The 15149-nt window shown below is 40.5% G+C and overlaps 1 protein-coding gene across 1 annotated transcript in view; it reads right to left on the minus strand.

Moving 5' to 3' along the window:
* The window catches only part of tgfbr1a (transforming growth factor, beta receptor 1 a), a 75980-nt gene extending 65090 nt beyond the window's left edge, over positions 1-10890 (minus strand). Inside the window, 1 exon segment of the mRNA NM_001037683.2 lies at positions 10772-10890. Coding sequence (NP_001032772.2) covers positions 10772-10862 — 91 coding nt within the window. The 5' untranslated portion in view covers positions 10863-10890.
* Between the last annotated feature and the right edge of the window lie 4259 nt (positions 10891-15149).

A 15149-nucleotide genomic window follows, 5' to 3' on the forward strand; every position in this document is an offset into this window, starting at 1 on the left:
ATCCGCGCGGCGCCTCTTCTTGGCGGGTTCGCCTCGTCTCCCATCCAAAGCCTGTAAGTTATCTACCTCCCTCGGAGCTAGAGCTTACATAGCTGCGGGCCAGGCTGCTTCCGCCTTGCATGCGATAGCCACCTACCAGCGCTACCAAGCGCAGGCGCTGGCCGAGCTGCACGAGGGTGGGTCCAACCCAGGCTTATGAGCTTCGCACCGCCGCCGACTTAGCTCTTCGGACTACTGAGTCCGCTGCGTGTGCGTTGGGGAGGACGATGTCCACATTAGTGGTCCAGGAGCGCCACCCCTGGCTGATATGCGCAAAGTCGACAAAGTCCGCTTTCTTGACTTCCCCATATCCCCAGCCAGGTTCGGCGACACTGTCTGTGAATTCACCCAGGAATTCAAGGCGGTGAGAGAGCAGTTGGTGGGTGATGTCTTATCGGCGGTCCGTAGCCCGCTCCGCCCGCCGTGCCATTCATACCTGCTCCTCGCCGAAGGCGCCCGCCTACGAGAGCTGCTCCGCCCCCGCACACGCCTCCGGCGAAGCGAGCGCGTCGGGCACCTCGGAAGTAGGCAGCCCCCCTGCCCAGAACGCCGCTAAGTCCGGCAACGGACCGCGAAGCGCCCCTGGGACAGGCCATCTGGAGAAGAGGGAACTTGCTCTTTCCCCGCTGAAGGGCGGGGCCCCATTTCCAACGGCACTTTTTACTGCCATGAAAACATTATGAAAGGGCACTTTTCACTTCCCCAGATGTGACAGCCCGAAATCTGCCAGTCTGGGACGCTATGCTTTCTAGCTTGCAGATTCGGTGCGTTTCGCCAGTGGCTCACGAGCGCTGGGAGGACGGTCTCCTTTCTCCCACCCCTCGAGCCTCCCCTCCGGAGCTCGGGTTTGGAGTGAGAGCAAATATCTCACCTCCAGCTTTTCCGTGGGACCCGCGAGCTTCCCGGATCAGCACACCCACTCCACGCTGCCCCACTGCTGGTACGTCAGCGATTGTAGCGATGAGTCCATTAGCGAGAGCTCTGCCTGCCTGGTTAGCGCGGGCCAGCTCTTCGCGGTGGCTCATACGCACAATCAGACTCGGCTATGCGATTCAGTTCGCGAAACGGCCCCCCAAGTCACGGGTGTGTATTCACCAGGGTCAGCCCCCTGTCCGCCCCTGTCTTGCGAGAGGAGATTGCTGTCCTCCTGGCGAAGGATGCAATCGAGCCGCTCCCTCCAGCCGAGATGGAGATCGGGGTTTACAGCCCACGCTTCATCGTGCCCAAAAAGAGCGGTGGGTCACGGCCAATCCTAGATCTGCGCGTTTTGAACCGCTGCCTGCACAAGCTGCCGTTCAGAATGCTCACGCAGAAGCGCATCCTCAGGTGCGTTCGTCCTCTGGGTTGGTCTGCAGCTTTAGACCTGATGGACGCGTATTTCCATGTCTCCACTCTTCCTCGCCACCGACAGTTTCTGCGGTTTGCGTTTGAAGGTCGAGCTTGGCAATACAAAGCCCTCCCCTTCGGGCTCTCTCTGTCTCCGCGGGTCCTCACCAAGCCCGCGGAGGGTGCCTCAGCGCCCCTTCGGCTCGCGGGCATCTGCATACTCAATTTCTTTACGACTGGCTGAATTGCCCTCTCTTTTGATTATGCACAGAGTTGATTATGCACAGAGACAAAGTGCTCTGGCACTTCCACCTGTGGGGGTTTCAGGTCAACCGAGAAAAGAGCAAACTCGCCCCCGTGCAGAGGATCTCTTCTCTCGGGCTGGAGCTGGACTCGGTCACCATGGCAGCGCGCCTCTCCGGAGAGCGCGCTCAGCTGATGCTGTACTGTCTGAGAGAGCTCGACAGTAAAATAGTGGTCCCACTGAAACTATTTCAGAGGCTCCTGGGGCATATGGCATCCGCAGCCGCTTCATGCCGCTCGGATTATTCTATATGAGACCACTTCAGCACTGGCTTCACGATCGAGTCCCCAGACGCGCAGGGCACGCGCGCGCACACCGAGTCTCTGTTACTGCGCTGTGTCGCCGCGCCCTCAGCCCTTGGAGCGACCCCTCATTCCTACAGGCCTGGGTGTCTCTAGAACAGGCATCCAGTCTTGTTGTCGTTTCAGCAGACGCTTCCAACACGGGCTGGGGGGCTGTGCGTTGCGGGCATGCGGCTGCGGACCTGTGGAAAGGTACCCAGTTGCATTGGCATATCGCCTGGAGCTGTTGGCAGTGTTCCCCGCTCTCCACCGTTATTTTCCGGTGTTGGAGCGGCAACACGTGCTGGTCAGGACGGACAGTACGGCGGCGGTGGCGTATATCAGCCGTATAGGGGGTATGCGCTCTCGCCGCATGTCTCAGCTCGCCCGCCGTCTGCTCCTCTGGAGTCATCCGCGGCTGAAATCGCTGCACGCCATTCATATTCAGGCAAGCTCAACCGTGCAGCCGATGCGCTCTCACGGCAGCCTTGCGTCCTGGAGAATGGAGACTCCACCCCGAGTCTGTTCAGCTGATATGGGCGCGATTCGGGGAAGCCCAGATCGATCTGTTGCTTCCCCCGAGATCGCTCATTGCCAGTTGTTCTTTCCCTGACCGAGTGCTCTCGGCACGGATGCACTGGCTTACAGCTGGCCTCGGGGCACGCGCAATACGCGTTTCCCCCAGTGAGCCTGCTCGCGCAGTTACTGTGCATGGTCAGGGAGGACGAGGAACAGGTTGCTGGTTGCGCCCCTCTGGCTCAACCGGACCTGGATGTCAGAGCTCTCCCTCGCGATAGCCCTCCCCTGGCAGTCCCTTCGAGAGAGCACCTACTCTCTCAGGGACAGGGCACCACCTGGCACCCTCGCCGATCTTTGAAGAGATTTTTAGACGCGAGGAAGACTTAGGTAACCTCCGATTGCGGTGGCTAATACCGTCACTCGGGCTAGAGCCCCCTCCCCGAGCGCGCCTATGCCCTGACGTGAAGTCTATTCACTGAATGGTGTGTCTCTCGCTGAGAAGACCCCCGTAATTTGCCAGATCAGCGTTGTGCTTTCTTTACGCCGAGAGAAGTTGGAGAGCAGGCTGTCGCCCTCCACACTCAAGGTTACGTGGCTGCCATCTCCGCTCTCATAACGCGGTGGCTGGCGGCACCGTGGGAACGCATAACCTCATCATCCGGTTCCTCAGGGGCGTTAAGCGAATTAATCCACCCCGCCCCCTCTCATGCCCTCTTAGGATCTCGCCCTCGCTACACAAGCCGCGTCAGATCCCTTCGATCCTCGACTCAGTATATTTCTGTCCCTGAAGACAGCTCTGCTGGTCGCGTTGATATCGATTAGAGGGTCGGGGACCCGGAGGCATTTTTCGGTCAGTGACTCGTGCCTGTAATTGGGCTGGCTTCTCTCACGTATGAGACCCCGCCCGCGATATGTGCCCAAGGTTCCTACCACTCCGTTTTAATACGAGGTAGTGAGCCTGCAAGCGCTGCCCTCGGAGGAGGCAGACCCAGCCCTTATTTATTGTCCAGTTCGCGTTTTGCGTATTATCCGGACCGCACTCAGAGTTTAGATCATCTGAGCAGCTCTTCGTCTGTTATAGCGGTCGGCAGCAGGGAAGTGCCGTACCGAAATAAGTTCCCACTAGATTGTGGATGCCTTTCTTTCACTATCAGAGCCGAGATGAGCCGCGTCCCCCGAGAGCGCGTGCGCACTCCACTCGGAGCTTCGCATCCTCTCGAGCGCGCGCACGCGGCGCCCCTCTAACAGACATCTGTAGAGCTGCGGGCTGGGTGACACCCAACACATTTGCAAGGTTTTACAATCTGCGAGTGGAGCCGGTTTCCTCAAGGGTATTAGGTAACCCTTGGTGATTGAGGAAACAATTCGGTAGGGTGTTGAAACACGCTTGCTGCGCCATTTTCCCTAACACGGAGATACGTGCGCCTTTTTATCTGTCAGTAAAGTTCCCCATCAGGTGAGCCCTGCAGATTCCTCCGTGGCCCCCAGCACTGACTCAGCGGAGGAGTCACTTGCTGGCCCACTACGTTATAGGTCTGCCCGCTGGTCAGCCCGCGTTTTGGGTAAAGGTGCCTGCTATGCGTGGTCCCCACTAGGCGATCCCATATGCTTATTCAGCCACGGTTAAGTCCCCCCCCCCTGGGCGGACCCGTGTCTTCCCTCCCCGCTAACCACTCTTTTGCTATGCGTACTCCTTCTTTTTAGGGCTAGTCCATATGTAAATTCTGCCATCTATCCCCCCTTGGGTAACGGATGGCCTCCGCAGCGTCCTCCCTATCGGGATTGCACGCTTCCCAACGTACTGTCGTACTGTCCTAGAATTATCTAGATGCTCACGACTTCCCAAAAAATATATATAAATCCGTAAAACTTCTGTTGAAGTAGGATAAATTAGGGCCAGGGACACGTTGGAGGACCGCGCCCCCCATGATGTGGGTGCGTCACGCTTGCTTGACTATCTCCTCATCGGGGGTGTTGGTAAGGTGCAGTCATTATGGCGCTTTCAATGGGCTCCCAATGCGTGGATTTTACAATCAAATCCACTTATAGTGCTGAAGTTCCCCCCGAAGGGGAACGTTCGAGGTTACTAAAGTAACCCTTCGTTCCCCGAGGAGGAGAACGGAAGCACTATACTCCGTCGCCATAATGACTGTCCCTTAGCTGTTGAAAGTCTCTTCAGCTTAAAAAGGATAGCGTCTGCTGCGCCAGGTGAGCTTATATACTCAGTTGATTGCTTATGCCGCTCACCTGCGCAGGCTTGCGCTGCCAATTCATTCTTAATTGGCGACGAGTAGCTTCTGAACCGAACCTCCCAATGCGTGGATTTTACAATCAAATCCACTTATAGTGCTTCCGTTCCCCTCCTCGGGGAACGAAGGGTTACTTTAGTAACCTCGAACGATCTTTATGATTTTTGGCAAGCTATCTATCTTTAAATGTAAATACTCAAAAATTTCAATGTCTTCATAGTTGAATTGACTACACATGTGCAACACCCCTTTTTTTTTTTTAATCGCATGAATGTAAGAACTTTTCTTGAAAAAAGAAATAGATAGCAGTTCTGAACCAGATAAAACAGTAGTTGTTTTTTTTCACCACTTATGGAATGTTTTTGATTTCAGATTGCAACTATTTTATTATTTGTACACTACAGATTGCTTTTAATTTGATTACTTGACTTTACCTCAAAACGTGAGTTAACCCTTTGCATTTTTTAAGTACTATTTTTTAAGTAAATCAACTATTGTGCATCATTTTTGAAAATTAAGTTACACCAACTTAAAGATTCCAAGTTGCAACATGTTTACTCAATTATTTAAGTAAAGTCAACTTTTAATATAACAGGTTTACTCACTTTTTTGATAAAAAATTGTGACTAAAACACTTAATAATAGCTAATTACTAATTGCTTTTATATCATGAATTTCTGTCATTATGCTCCATTCCACAACAGTGAATTAATGTGGTAACAAGCTTATGCACAAACTTATATCTGGGGCGCTCTTCGTACGTCGGTTACTAGATTTGGTTGTTGACGATTCAGGATCATTTCGTTTTTCAAAACGCATCTAAAAGCAAGTCTGGTAGCTGGCGTATTTCACATAAAAAGGATTAGATCGGGTCTGCAAGGTCGATCGGGTAAGCAAAGGTAATTGTGAAAGTATGTACTGAATTCTGATATTTTCTTATAGTAATAGATATGTACACTTGGAAAAATAGCAAATAGTTTAAACAAATTATATACATTTTAAAAACATATAAATAAAACTTGCAATCTGCACTCCAAAATAAAAGTACAAAGACTGTCACAGGGTGTTTCTCCCCAAGGGGCTCAAGGAGAACATTTATTAATGTGGACTTTTTAGATACAAATTTGTACAACTTTAGGGTACCAGCTTTAGTACAATTGGTGTATGATAATATACACAATATTCAACGTTTTTTTTTTTATGAAATAATTTAAGTAGTCAAACACATATGTTGACAACTAATATGACAGTGATTTGATGCATGGAGTATAAAGCATGGAGCCCACAACAAACAAAGGTGGAAAGTTATTGTATATCATATTTAACAAACCGTTTACTATAAATTATATGCTTTGCTCTCATGGATAATTGAATATTAATCAGATGATGCCATTACGCTGATGTGCAGTCAGCCAATCATTGCATTGCTGATCATGATTTCGGGGATTGATAGATCTGTCCTTTAACATGCATGCAGGGATCTCTGATGAGGTTATCCAGACATTTTAAACTGATTTACAAACTTGTTTAAAGAAACAAACTATAGCCAGAAATCAGTTATCAAGATTAAAAGATCCAGCATCTGCAAAATCATTAATTTGATAATTTAAGTGAGGTACAAAGAACGGACCCCTGTATGGGAATATCCCTTTGTTTAGGATATATTTCGAAAGATTCCAATCTATAGAAAAATAAATAAATTATCGTCCATAAATCTAAATGTATGAGAAAATTTCAAATTTTGCAGCTAGAAGGGCATCCGCTGCGTAAAACATGCTGGATAAGTTGGCGGTTCATTTCACAGTAGCGACCCCGGATTAATAAATGGACTGAGCCAAAAAGAAAATGAATGAATGAAAATTTTAAATGACTGACTTGATTATTATCACTAATTGAGAACAGTGGTAATTTCTCTCTCTCTAATGTTTCAGTGTTCTGTTAAAACAAGAGACTGTCAGGAAAAAAGAACAGGACTGAACTTTCAGAAAATGATTATTAAACTTCTCTTTAAAGCTTTCTGATAATTGTAGGACAACAAATACCATTGCATTAGTATTAATAACTGCAAAGATCCGAGAAGCAGTCATACAACAAAAGAATGAACAACTTAAACTCAAAAAGACTCAGGAAATGAACTAATAATTTCTGTTTCTGGCACAGTCTGCACAGCTTCAGCCTATCTGGTGCTGTCATGTGATATAAAAACTCCTCAAACCCAAAGACTCGCCAGGTGAATTTATGATTTCCATTTCCAGACTGGTACAGACTGCAAACAGTTAATATGGATGTGACGTCAGGTTACAGAAGAACTAGTAAATCAGACTTGAATTCTTTGGAGGTGAACTAACGGACTGCACAACCTGAAAGGCCAGTTAGGCAATAAATTTATTATTTCAGTTTCTAATCATTGAGATCTGGCTGCTATAATGTTGTCCTATTCAAAATGTGTTCTGTGTGTATAGATGTGTCTGGGAATCTGCTTTTAAAATGTACCATTTATATATATGCTGCAGAATTTAGCGTTAATGACTTAAAAAGCCCTTCCAATCACTTATTAAAGTTACCCCAATTCTTATACAAATATTTGCCAGTTCTTTACTCAATAGAGAGGTATTCTCAAAGGTTAATGTACATCCAGGCAGTTACTCCTGCACAAAAAGCCAGACAGGCTTTTCAGATTTATATAAATTTATCTCTGATCTGTGCTGTAATAGTTTACTACCTCTTTTAGTAAATGAAAATCTTACAGAAATAAATATGGGCTGGATGCAGTCTGCTTCTTATATCTCATAGCCTGCAGCTTTACTTATTATGATACACTCACTGGCCACTTTATTAGGTACACCTGTCCAACTGCTCATTAACGCAAAATTAGCCAATCACTTGGCAGCAACTCAGTGCATTTAGACATGAAGACATGGTCAAGATAATCTGCTGCAGTTCAAACCGAACATCAGAATGGAAAGCAGATATCCAGTGAGTGGCAGATCTGTGGGCACAAATGTCTTGTTGATGCCAGAGGTTGAAGAAGAATGTCCAGACTGGTTCGAGCAGATAGAAAGGCAACAATAATTCAAATAAGTATTTACAACCAAGGTATGCAGAAGAGCATCTCTAAATGCACAACAATGTCCAACCTTGAACCGGATAGGCTACAGCAGCAGAAGACCATGCCGAGTGCCACTCCTGTCAGCTAAGAACAGGAAACTGAGACTACAATTTGCACAGGCTCACCAAAATTGGACAACAGAAAAAAAAATGTTGCCTGGTCAGATGGGTCTTGATTTCTGCTGCCACATTTGCATGGTGGGGTCAGAATTTGGCATCAACAACATGAAAGCATGGATCCATCCAGAATTGTATCAGCGGTTCATGCTGGTGGTGGTGTAATGGTGTGGGGGGTATTTTCTTGGCACACTCTGTGCCCATTAGTACCCATTGAGCACTGTGTCACCGCCACTGCCTAGCTGAGTATTGTTGCTGACCATGTTCATCCCTTTATGACCACAGTGTATCCATCTTCTGATGGCTACCTCCAGCAGGATAACGCAGCATGTCATAAAGCATGAATCATCTCAGACTGGTTTCTTGAACATGACAATGAGCTCACTGAACTCAAATGGCCTCCACAGTCACCAGAACTCAATCCAATAGAGCATCTTTGGGATGTGGTGGAAAGGGAGATTCGCATCATGGATGTGCAGCTGACAAATCTGCAGCAACTACGTGATGCTATCATGTCAATATGGATCAAAATCTCTGAGAAACATGTCCAGTACTTTGTTGAATCTATGCCACATTTATTTTTAGGGGTTTTCCACCTTTAATTGGACAGGACAGTGAAGGTTACAGACACGAAAGTATTGGGAGCAGAGAGAGGGGAAGTGTCGGCAAAGGGAATCAAACTCAGGTCGCCATGAGCACCATGGGGCTATACCCCCTAAAGGTATAAGGGGGTCTAACCAGGTACTAGTAAGGTGTACCTAATAAAGTGGCCGACAAGTGAACATTCAAAGTCACTTAAGGCACATTTCATCCCCATTCTGATGCTAGATTTAATCTTCACAAGATTTTCTTGACCATGTCAATTTTTTTAAGCCCAAATGTTTGCCATGTGATTTGCTGATTAGATAATTGTTTAACAAGAAGTTGAACATCTATATGTAATAACGTTGCCATTAGTGTATGTATGTTTGAACTTCTTTAGTATAATATTTGTGTACTCTTTCTTTTTTGACATTCTTTCCTAATATGTTAACATAAATGTTTGCGTACTCATCCCTTTTTGCCTCTTCCGCTTGTGTTACATTCTACCAGGAACTTAAATTTTCACTTATAAAAAATGTGACAGGGCCTAAACTTTAAGCTAGTCCTCCTCAAAAACACAAAAAGAAGCATAAAATCGTACAATTCAATGACAGAATGCATCCTTGATTACCATCAGCTTCTCCTCCATCAAATGTCACTTCTGAGTTGTAGCCTTAAAGGTGTATTGCACACATTTAATATTAAATTTATTGCAAATGTGAAAGGACTGACAGAAACTTATTGTGAAATAATATTTATTTGTAAAAATGTATTTATAATTTCATGTTTTTAATCAATTGATGTGAATGATAACAAACCTAAACCTGCTATTTCTAACGTTTTTTTTTTCTTCTCCTAAATAACTGTTTTTAGCATAGCCAAACTATTAAAGCTGTAGCTTCAATTGGGCGGAGGACAGGAAAATGACAGGGTTTGTGAATTTATAATGTGTTTTAATAAAGAAAAAAATGTGACAACCAAATGAATGACACTGCTTTGCAGAACAACTCACAGAAATCAACCATCAGACCATTTTATGAATTTTGGGGATGAATTCTTTTGTAATTGCTTTTCTTTTTACTTCCTTCTGCTACCGCAATCTTAACTTTAACCTTGTATTTCTTATTTTCTACTGTAATCGCTTTGTATTTTACAGCTTGAATGCAGGAATAAATGAATATTGTTATTTGTCCTTGTATGTTGGATTTTTGATTAATTAAAATGCTCAGAATGAGTGAAAAGAGAACAGCGTGTGTTGAAAGCCATTTGTTTGTGTAAAGGAATGCCAATGCACTGGAGCGAAGAATCCAAATACAAACAACAAGCCTCGTCCTGTTATCTCGCTGCAAATCACAGAAGCATTTAAACTAATGTGTTGCTGTACGTAAGGCTGAGGTTTAAAACGTTACGCTTTAAATGACATTTGTATCCTCCTTGCATATGAACTGTGAAAGCTGTGCGCGTGCGTTGTGAAAAACACTCTGGTCAAACAAACAAACAAACTGTTGCACCCACTGACATTCAATCCCCTTAAATTGACTTCACTAAAAATGATGGGTGGGTGATATCCGCTATCCAGAGCTGCAGTCTGTTAAGAATAGCCTGCGATATTCGTAACACTCAGAAATAGTAAGTCACGATCTGTTATTACAACTCAAGTAAACATGTAAAACAGGTTCCATATAACTTGATAACAGATGCATCCACAAGAAAGCTATTCGTGCGGAGGTACTGGCACGATCTGTCTGAGTTATGTCCTAAAACCATAAAGAAGAATGACATTTTACAACAGAGTTTTTAAATGTCATAAAAACAAACAAAAACGCCCAACACCACATACACGTGCAGAACAGACGTGAAACAGGAACTGACAGAAGATTAAGCGACTCAAGCTCGCTCATGAAAGCAAATCTCGTCAACAGTTTCAAATGACTGAAAATTAGATCTAGAGGTTGTTATAAATTAACAGGAGCTCTGAAGTAAGTTATAGTAAAGAACCACAGCGTCGCGATACCCAAACCTCGCGCGCCACTCCATCTCTCTTCCTGTCCGAAAACACACAAACACACTCTCCACACAAACTGTTGGGGACGTGTCACGAAAATGACCAAACACTCAAACCAGCGCGAGCTTTAATGACCTGCGCCATATTTGGACACCCTAGGTAGTGTTCTGGGGGAAAATGAAACACGCGCGGATAAAACTTGAGAAATGCCTGCGAGAGGAAACTATAAAGTGTTGCTTACCTTGCGCCTCATGGGTCACCGAGAGGACTAGTAAAGCCAGCAGTAACGAGCGGCTGGTTAACGATGCTACGTCCATCGCGGCGGAGCTCATTCTTTAGGACTGGTCAGTTTTTTTCTTCTACTCACATTGAAGTAGTCGGGTTTTTCTTTGCTTCGCGAAAGGGAGCGCTCTGATTGGTCAGCACAGAGAGTGAGGCCCCGCCCACCTGTGCTCGCTCGTGCCCCTGCTTCGGTTTGGCCGGGGGTTCAACTGAGACTCTTCACTGTTCAGTGTGTCTGAACTGAGTTCAGGTGAACGACGGCGAGGACATCGATCTGCTTACGGTCAGCTTCTCAAAAGATGTCAAGCAAGGTAATCGTAATGAAATACTCATTTCGTTGATTTCCTTTGCATAAAAAGTAAGAGATGCTAAAAACAACTTTAAGGTCACCCATATCTATGCATATAATTTGCTAAAAATGCATTTATTTATAACAAACAAATGTTATTATTATATACCATGTTGTATGCTGTATAATAATATAATAATAATATGTTTATATTTATTATAAACTAAAATATGTATTATATAGTTAGTTTATATGTATTATATAATTAGTTATGTTTATTATCAATATAAGAGTTCATTTGTAGGGATATACTGTATATCAGGCCTGGGGGGTTCGGGGTTCAAGGGGGAACCACCCCCCACTGACAAAGTCTAGGAAATGACCCCTTTATAAACCCATTATTGACTGCTATGCTATCATAAACTGTGAAAATTATCGTTATAAGAAGGCTTTAAGACAAATTTAATTTTCAATTGTTTAAAAGGCCAAATTGAGACTTGAATGAGCTGGCCAGTTTGTTATTTATATAGGGTATAATTTTAACAGATATCTTTTAAAAAAAATGAATAATGATAATACATTTTTATTTAAAGATAAGTATTTTTTGTATTTATTTAGGCTAATTTCATAACAATATTTATAAACTGCATTAACTTAATGTTTAAATCCAAATTTGTAAATAAACATTTTGTAGTAAAATAGTATGGTACTTTGACAAAATTGTCGGAAATATTTTTGGTGCATCAAAAAAGTGTGATTATGATCACAATTCGACAAGCTGATCCAGCAAAGATTAGTTCTAAAAAATTCACTAAAATGCAAAATTGAATAGAAAATGAGGCAAATAACTGCAAAAAGGTCAACTTTTCAAAAAAAAAAAAAAGGAACATAAAAAGGAAAAGGGAACATAATACATACAGTGTATATATATATATATATATATATATATATATATATATATATATATATATATATATATATATATATATATATATATATATATATATAYAYATATATATATATATATATATATACATACATACATATATATATATATATATACATATATATATATATATATATATACATACATACATATATATATATATATATATATACATATATATATATATATATATATATATATATATATATATATATATATATATATATACATACATATATATATATATATATATATATATATATATATATATATATACATATATATATATACATACATATATATATACATATATATATATATACATATATATATATATATATATATATATATATATATATATATATATATATATATATATATATATATATATATATATATATATATATATAWATATATATATATATATATATATATATATATATATATATATATATATATATATATATATTTATATATATATATATATATATATATATATATATATATATATATATATATATATATATATATATATATATATATATATATAAAGAAGATGCATTATAACATTTTCTTTTTTTCCATTAATTTAAAACCTGTTTTAAGACATTTTAATGTTTTTAATGATTTTTTTGTTATTTTGATCTTTAATACTTATTTCATGTTTCTTTTATGTCAAGTTTCATGTTTTGTTTATGTAATGCACTTTGAATTACCAATGTGTATGAAATGTGCACATGTGTATAAATAAACTTGCCTAAACAACATAATTTATGGAAATGAATAAAAAAACTGTTGCTTTTTGCAAATAAACTCTTCAGCTGAATCTAACAATTGATACATAACACACAAATAAATGGTGTATACACTAATTAATCTATAACTACATAAGTTATATTAAAGTACATCTCAATATGTCATGTTATATTGTGCAATATATGAATAGCAATAAAATGAACTAATAATACAAATAAATGAATTATATTAAATTAATAAAAAAAATGAATAATTATTACTAATATTTGTAATTATATGGTTCAATAATACTTCCTAAAAATATAATTTATTATATGATAAAGAAAATGCAATTGTTTTCAGTATTTTCCCTACAATATAATAATAATGAATTAATTAATATAGTAATAAACAATAGATGTTTTATTAATATTAGTATTACAGTTCTGTTATTACATAATGAATATCATTGTGTGCATAATTCTGTATATAGAATCTAAACTAATTAAGGAACAATTGATCAATTCACTTTGTTATATAGTAATAATAATATTATTAATATTTTTTGCGATCGTTTCAATTAGTTACTTATTACAATTTAATACATATTATTACAATCACAGAAAATGCAATAAGAACAACATCATAACATGTCATTGCACTTATGAGGACAGTTATAAGTCTAAACTTTTTAACTGAACAGTGTTGTGACATACCCTGCTTCTCATGCATCTTCCGAGTCGTCCTGGCATATGGTTCAGGCATAATAAAATAGGGGAAAGACTCTGAATGATTTGATGAGGCCAGAAATGACAGAACTATATGTCCTGTCGTCAGCACAGACACAAAGCCTAAAGGCAGAGATTGATGAGCTGCTATCATTCTTCTGCACTTAGCAAACTCTCTTTCCTGATGCTCACAGTAGAATGGCACCATTTGAATCAGGCTGATGGGGCAATTCTATTCGCTAAGTACTGCAATGTAAAGGAGTACAAAACACAGCAAATGACATGCTGCAATGCAACAGAAAGATGACAGCAATGACTACCTCTATAAAGATAAATCTGTACATTTGAGATCAAACCTGATATTAACAGGTTCACATTGTAGACAATAACTCTAAAAATAATTTTGCCTCTTTTGCAGTTAATCATATCAATTTAACATGTTACATACATGTTTTTAATTATTATTATTATTATTATTATTATGATGAGAAATAATAATACCTATAATAGGTAATATTAAAATAAATAAAACTTATACTGCTTTCTGTGTCTCTATTCTGCCCCCTTGTGACCTGGTAAACACTGCCATTTGGAAGTTGAGGCCAGTAACTTTTTTAATGATAAATAAAATAACATTATCCAGCAAATAATATCTGTAGGACATTGTGAAACTGAAGACTGCAGCTGAAAATTCAGCTATGCAAAAAACAAATAAATAAATGAGAAACCATTTGAAATATTTTTTGTGTCTACGTTTTTAAACAAAATGTTAATATTTGCTTTATTCTTAAAGGTCTGATAATATTTTGTTCCAAATTTCAAATAGAAAATATTTGAAAATCAAGGTTATTTAACCAAATATTGCTTTCTTAACTCTCTCGAAGTTAAAACATTGGCATTTTTCTCTCAACATATCTTTTTCAACTGTTTTAAACATAGTTCTAAAAAACTATATTTTTATTCATCTTTGCCACAGGGACAAGGCACCATAGTTTGATAGTTATTTTGCAAGATTTTCAGCCTACAGTATTTAAAGGCTCAACTAGTTAATTACTATAACTAATCAAGTTAGGTCGACACAGTGGCGCAGGTATAGTTCTGTCGCCTTACAGCAAGCTGGTTCGAGCCTCGGCTGGGTCAATTCTGTGTGGAGTTTGCTTGTTCTCCCTGCATTCACGTGGGTTTTCTCTGGGTGCTCCAGTTTCCCCCACAGTCCAAAGACATGCGGTACAGGAGGATTGGGTAGGCAAAATTTTCCATAGTTTGAGTGTGAATGAGTGTGTATGGATCTTTCCCAGAGAGGGGTTGCTGTGTAGCAATCAAAAAAGTTATTTCTTAAGGGAGCCAATATTATTGAGTCTTTACATTTTTGTGAATATACTGTATATGAATTTGAAATCAGAATTATTAGCCCCCCTGTTTGTTTTATCCCCAATTTCTGTTTAACTAAAAGAAGATTTTTTTCAACACATTTCTAAACACATAATAGTTTTAATAACATTACAATAACATTCTGACAGTAAATAATAATTGACTAAATATTTTCCGATGGTTTGTTCTGTACACTATACGAAAAAAATATTGCTTAACGGGGCTAATCATTTTGACCTTAAAATGGCTTTTAAAATTTTTAAAACTG

Source organism: Danio rerio, chromosome 2 (assembly GCF_049306965.1).
Source record: "Danio rerio strain Tuebingen ecotype United States chromosome 2, GRCz12tu, whole genome shotgun sequence".
Lineage (NCBI taxonomy): Eukaryota > Metazoa > Chordata > Actinopteri > Cypriniformes > Danionidae > Danio > Danio rerio.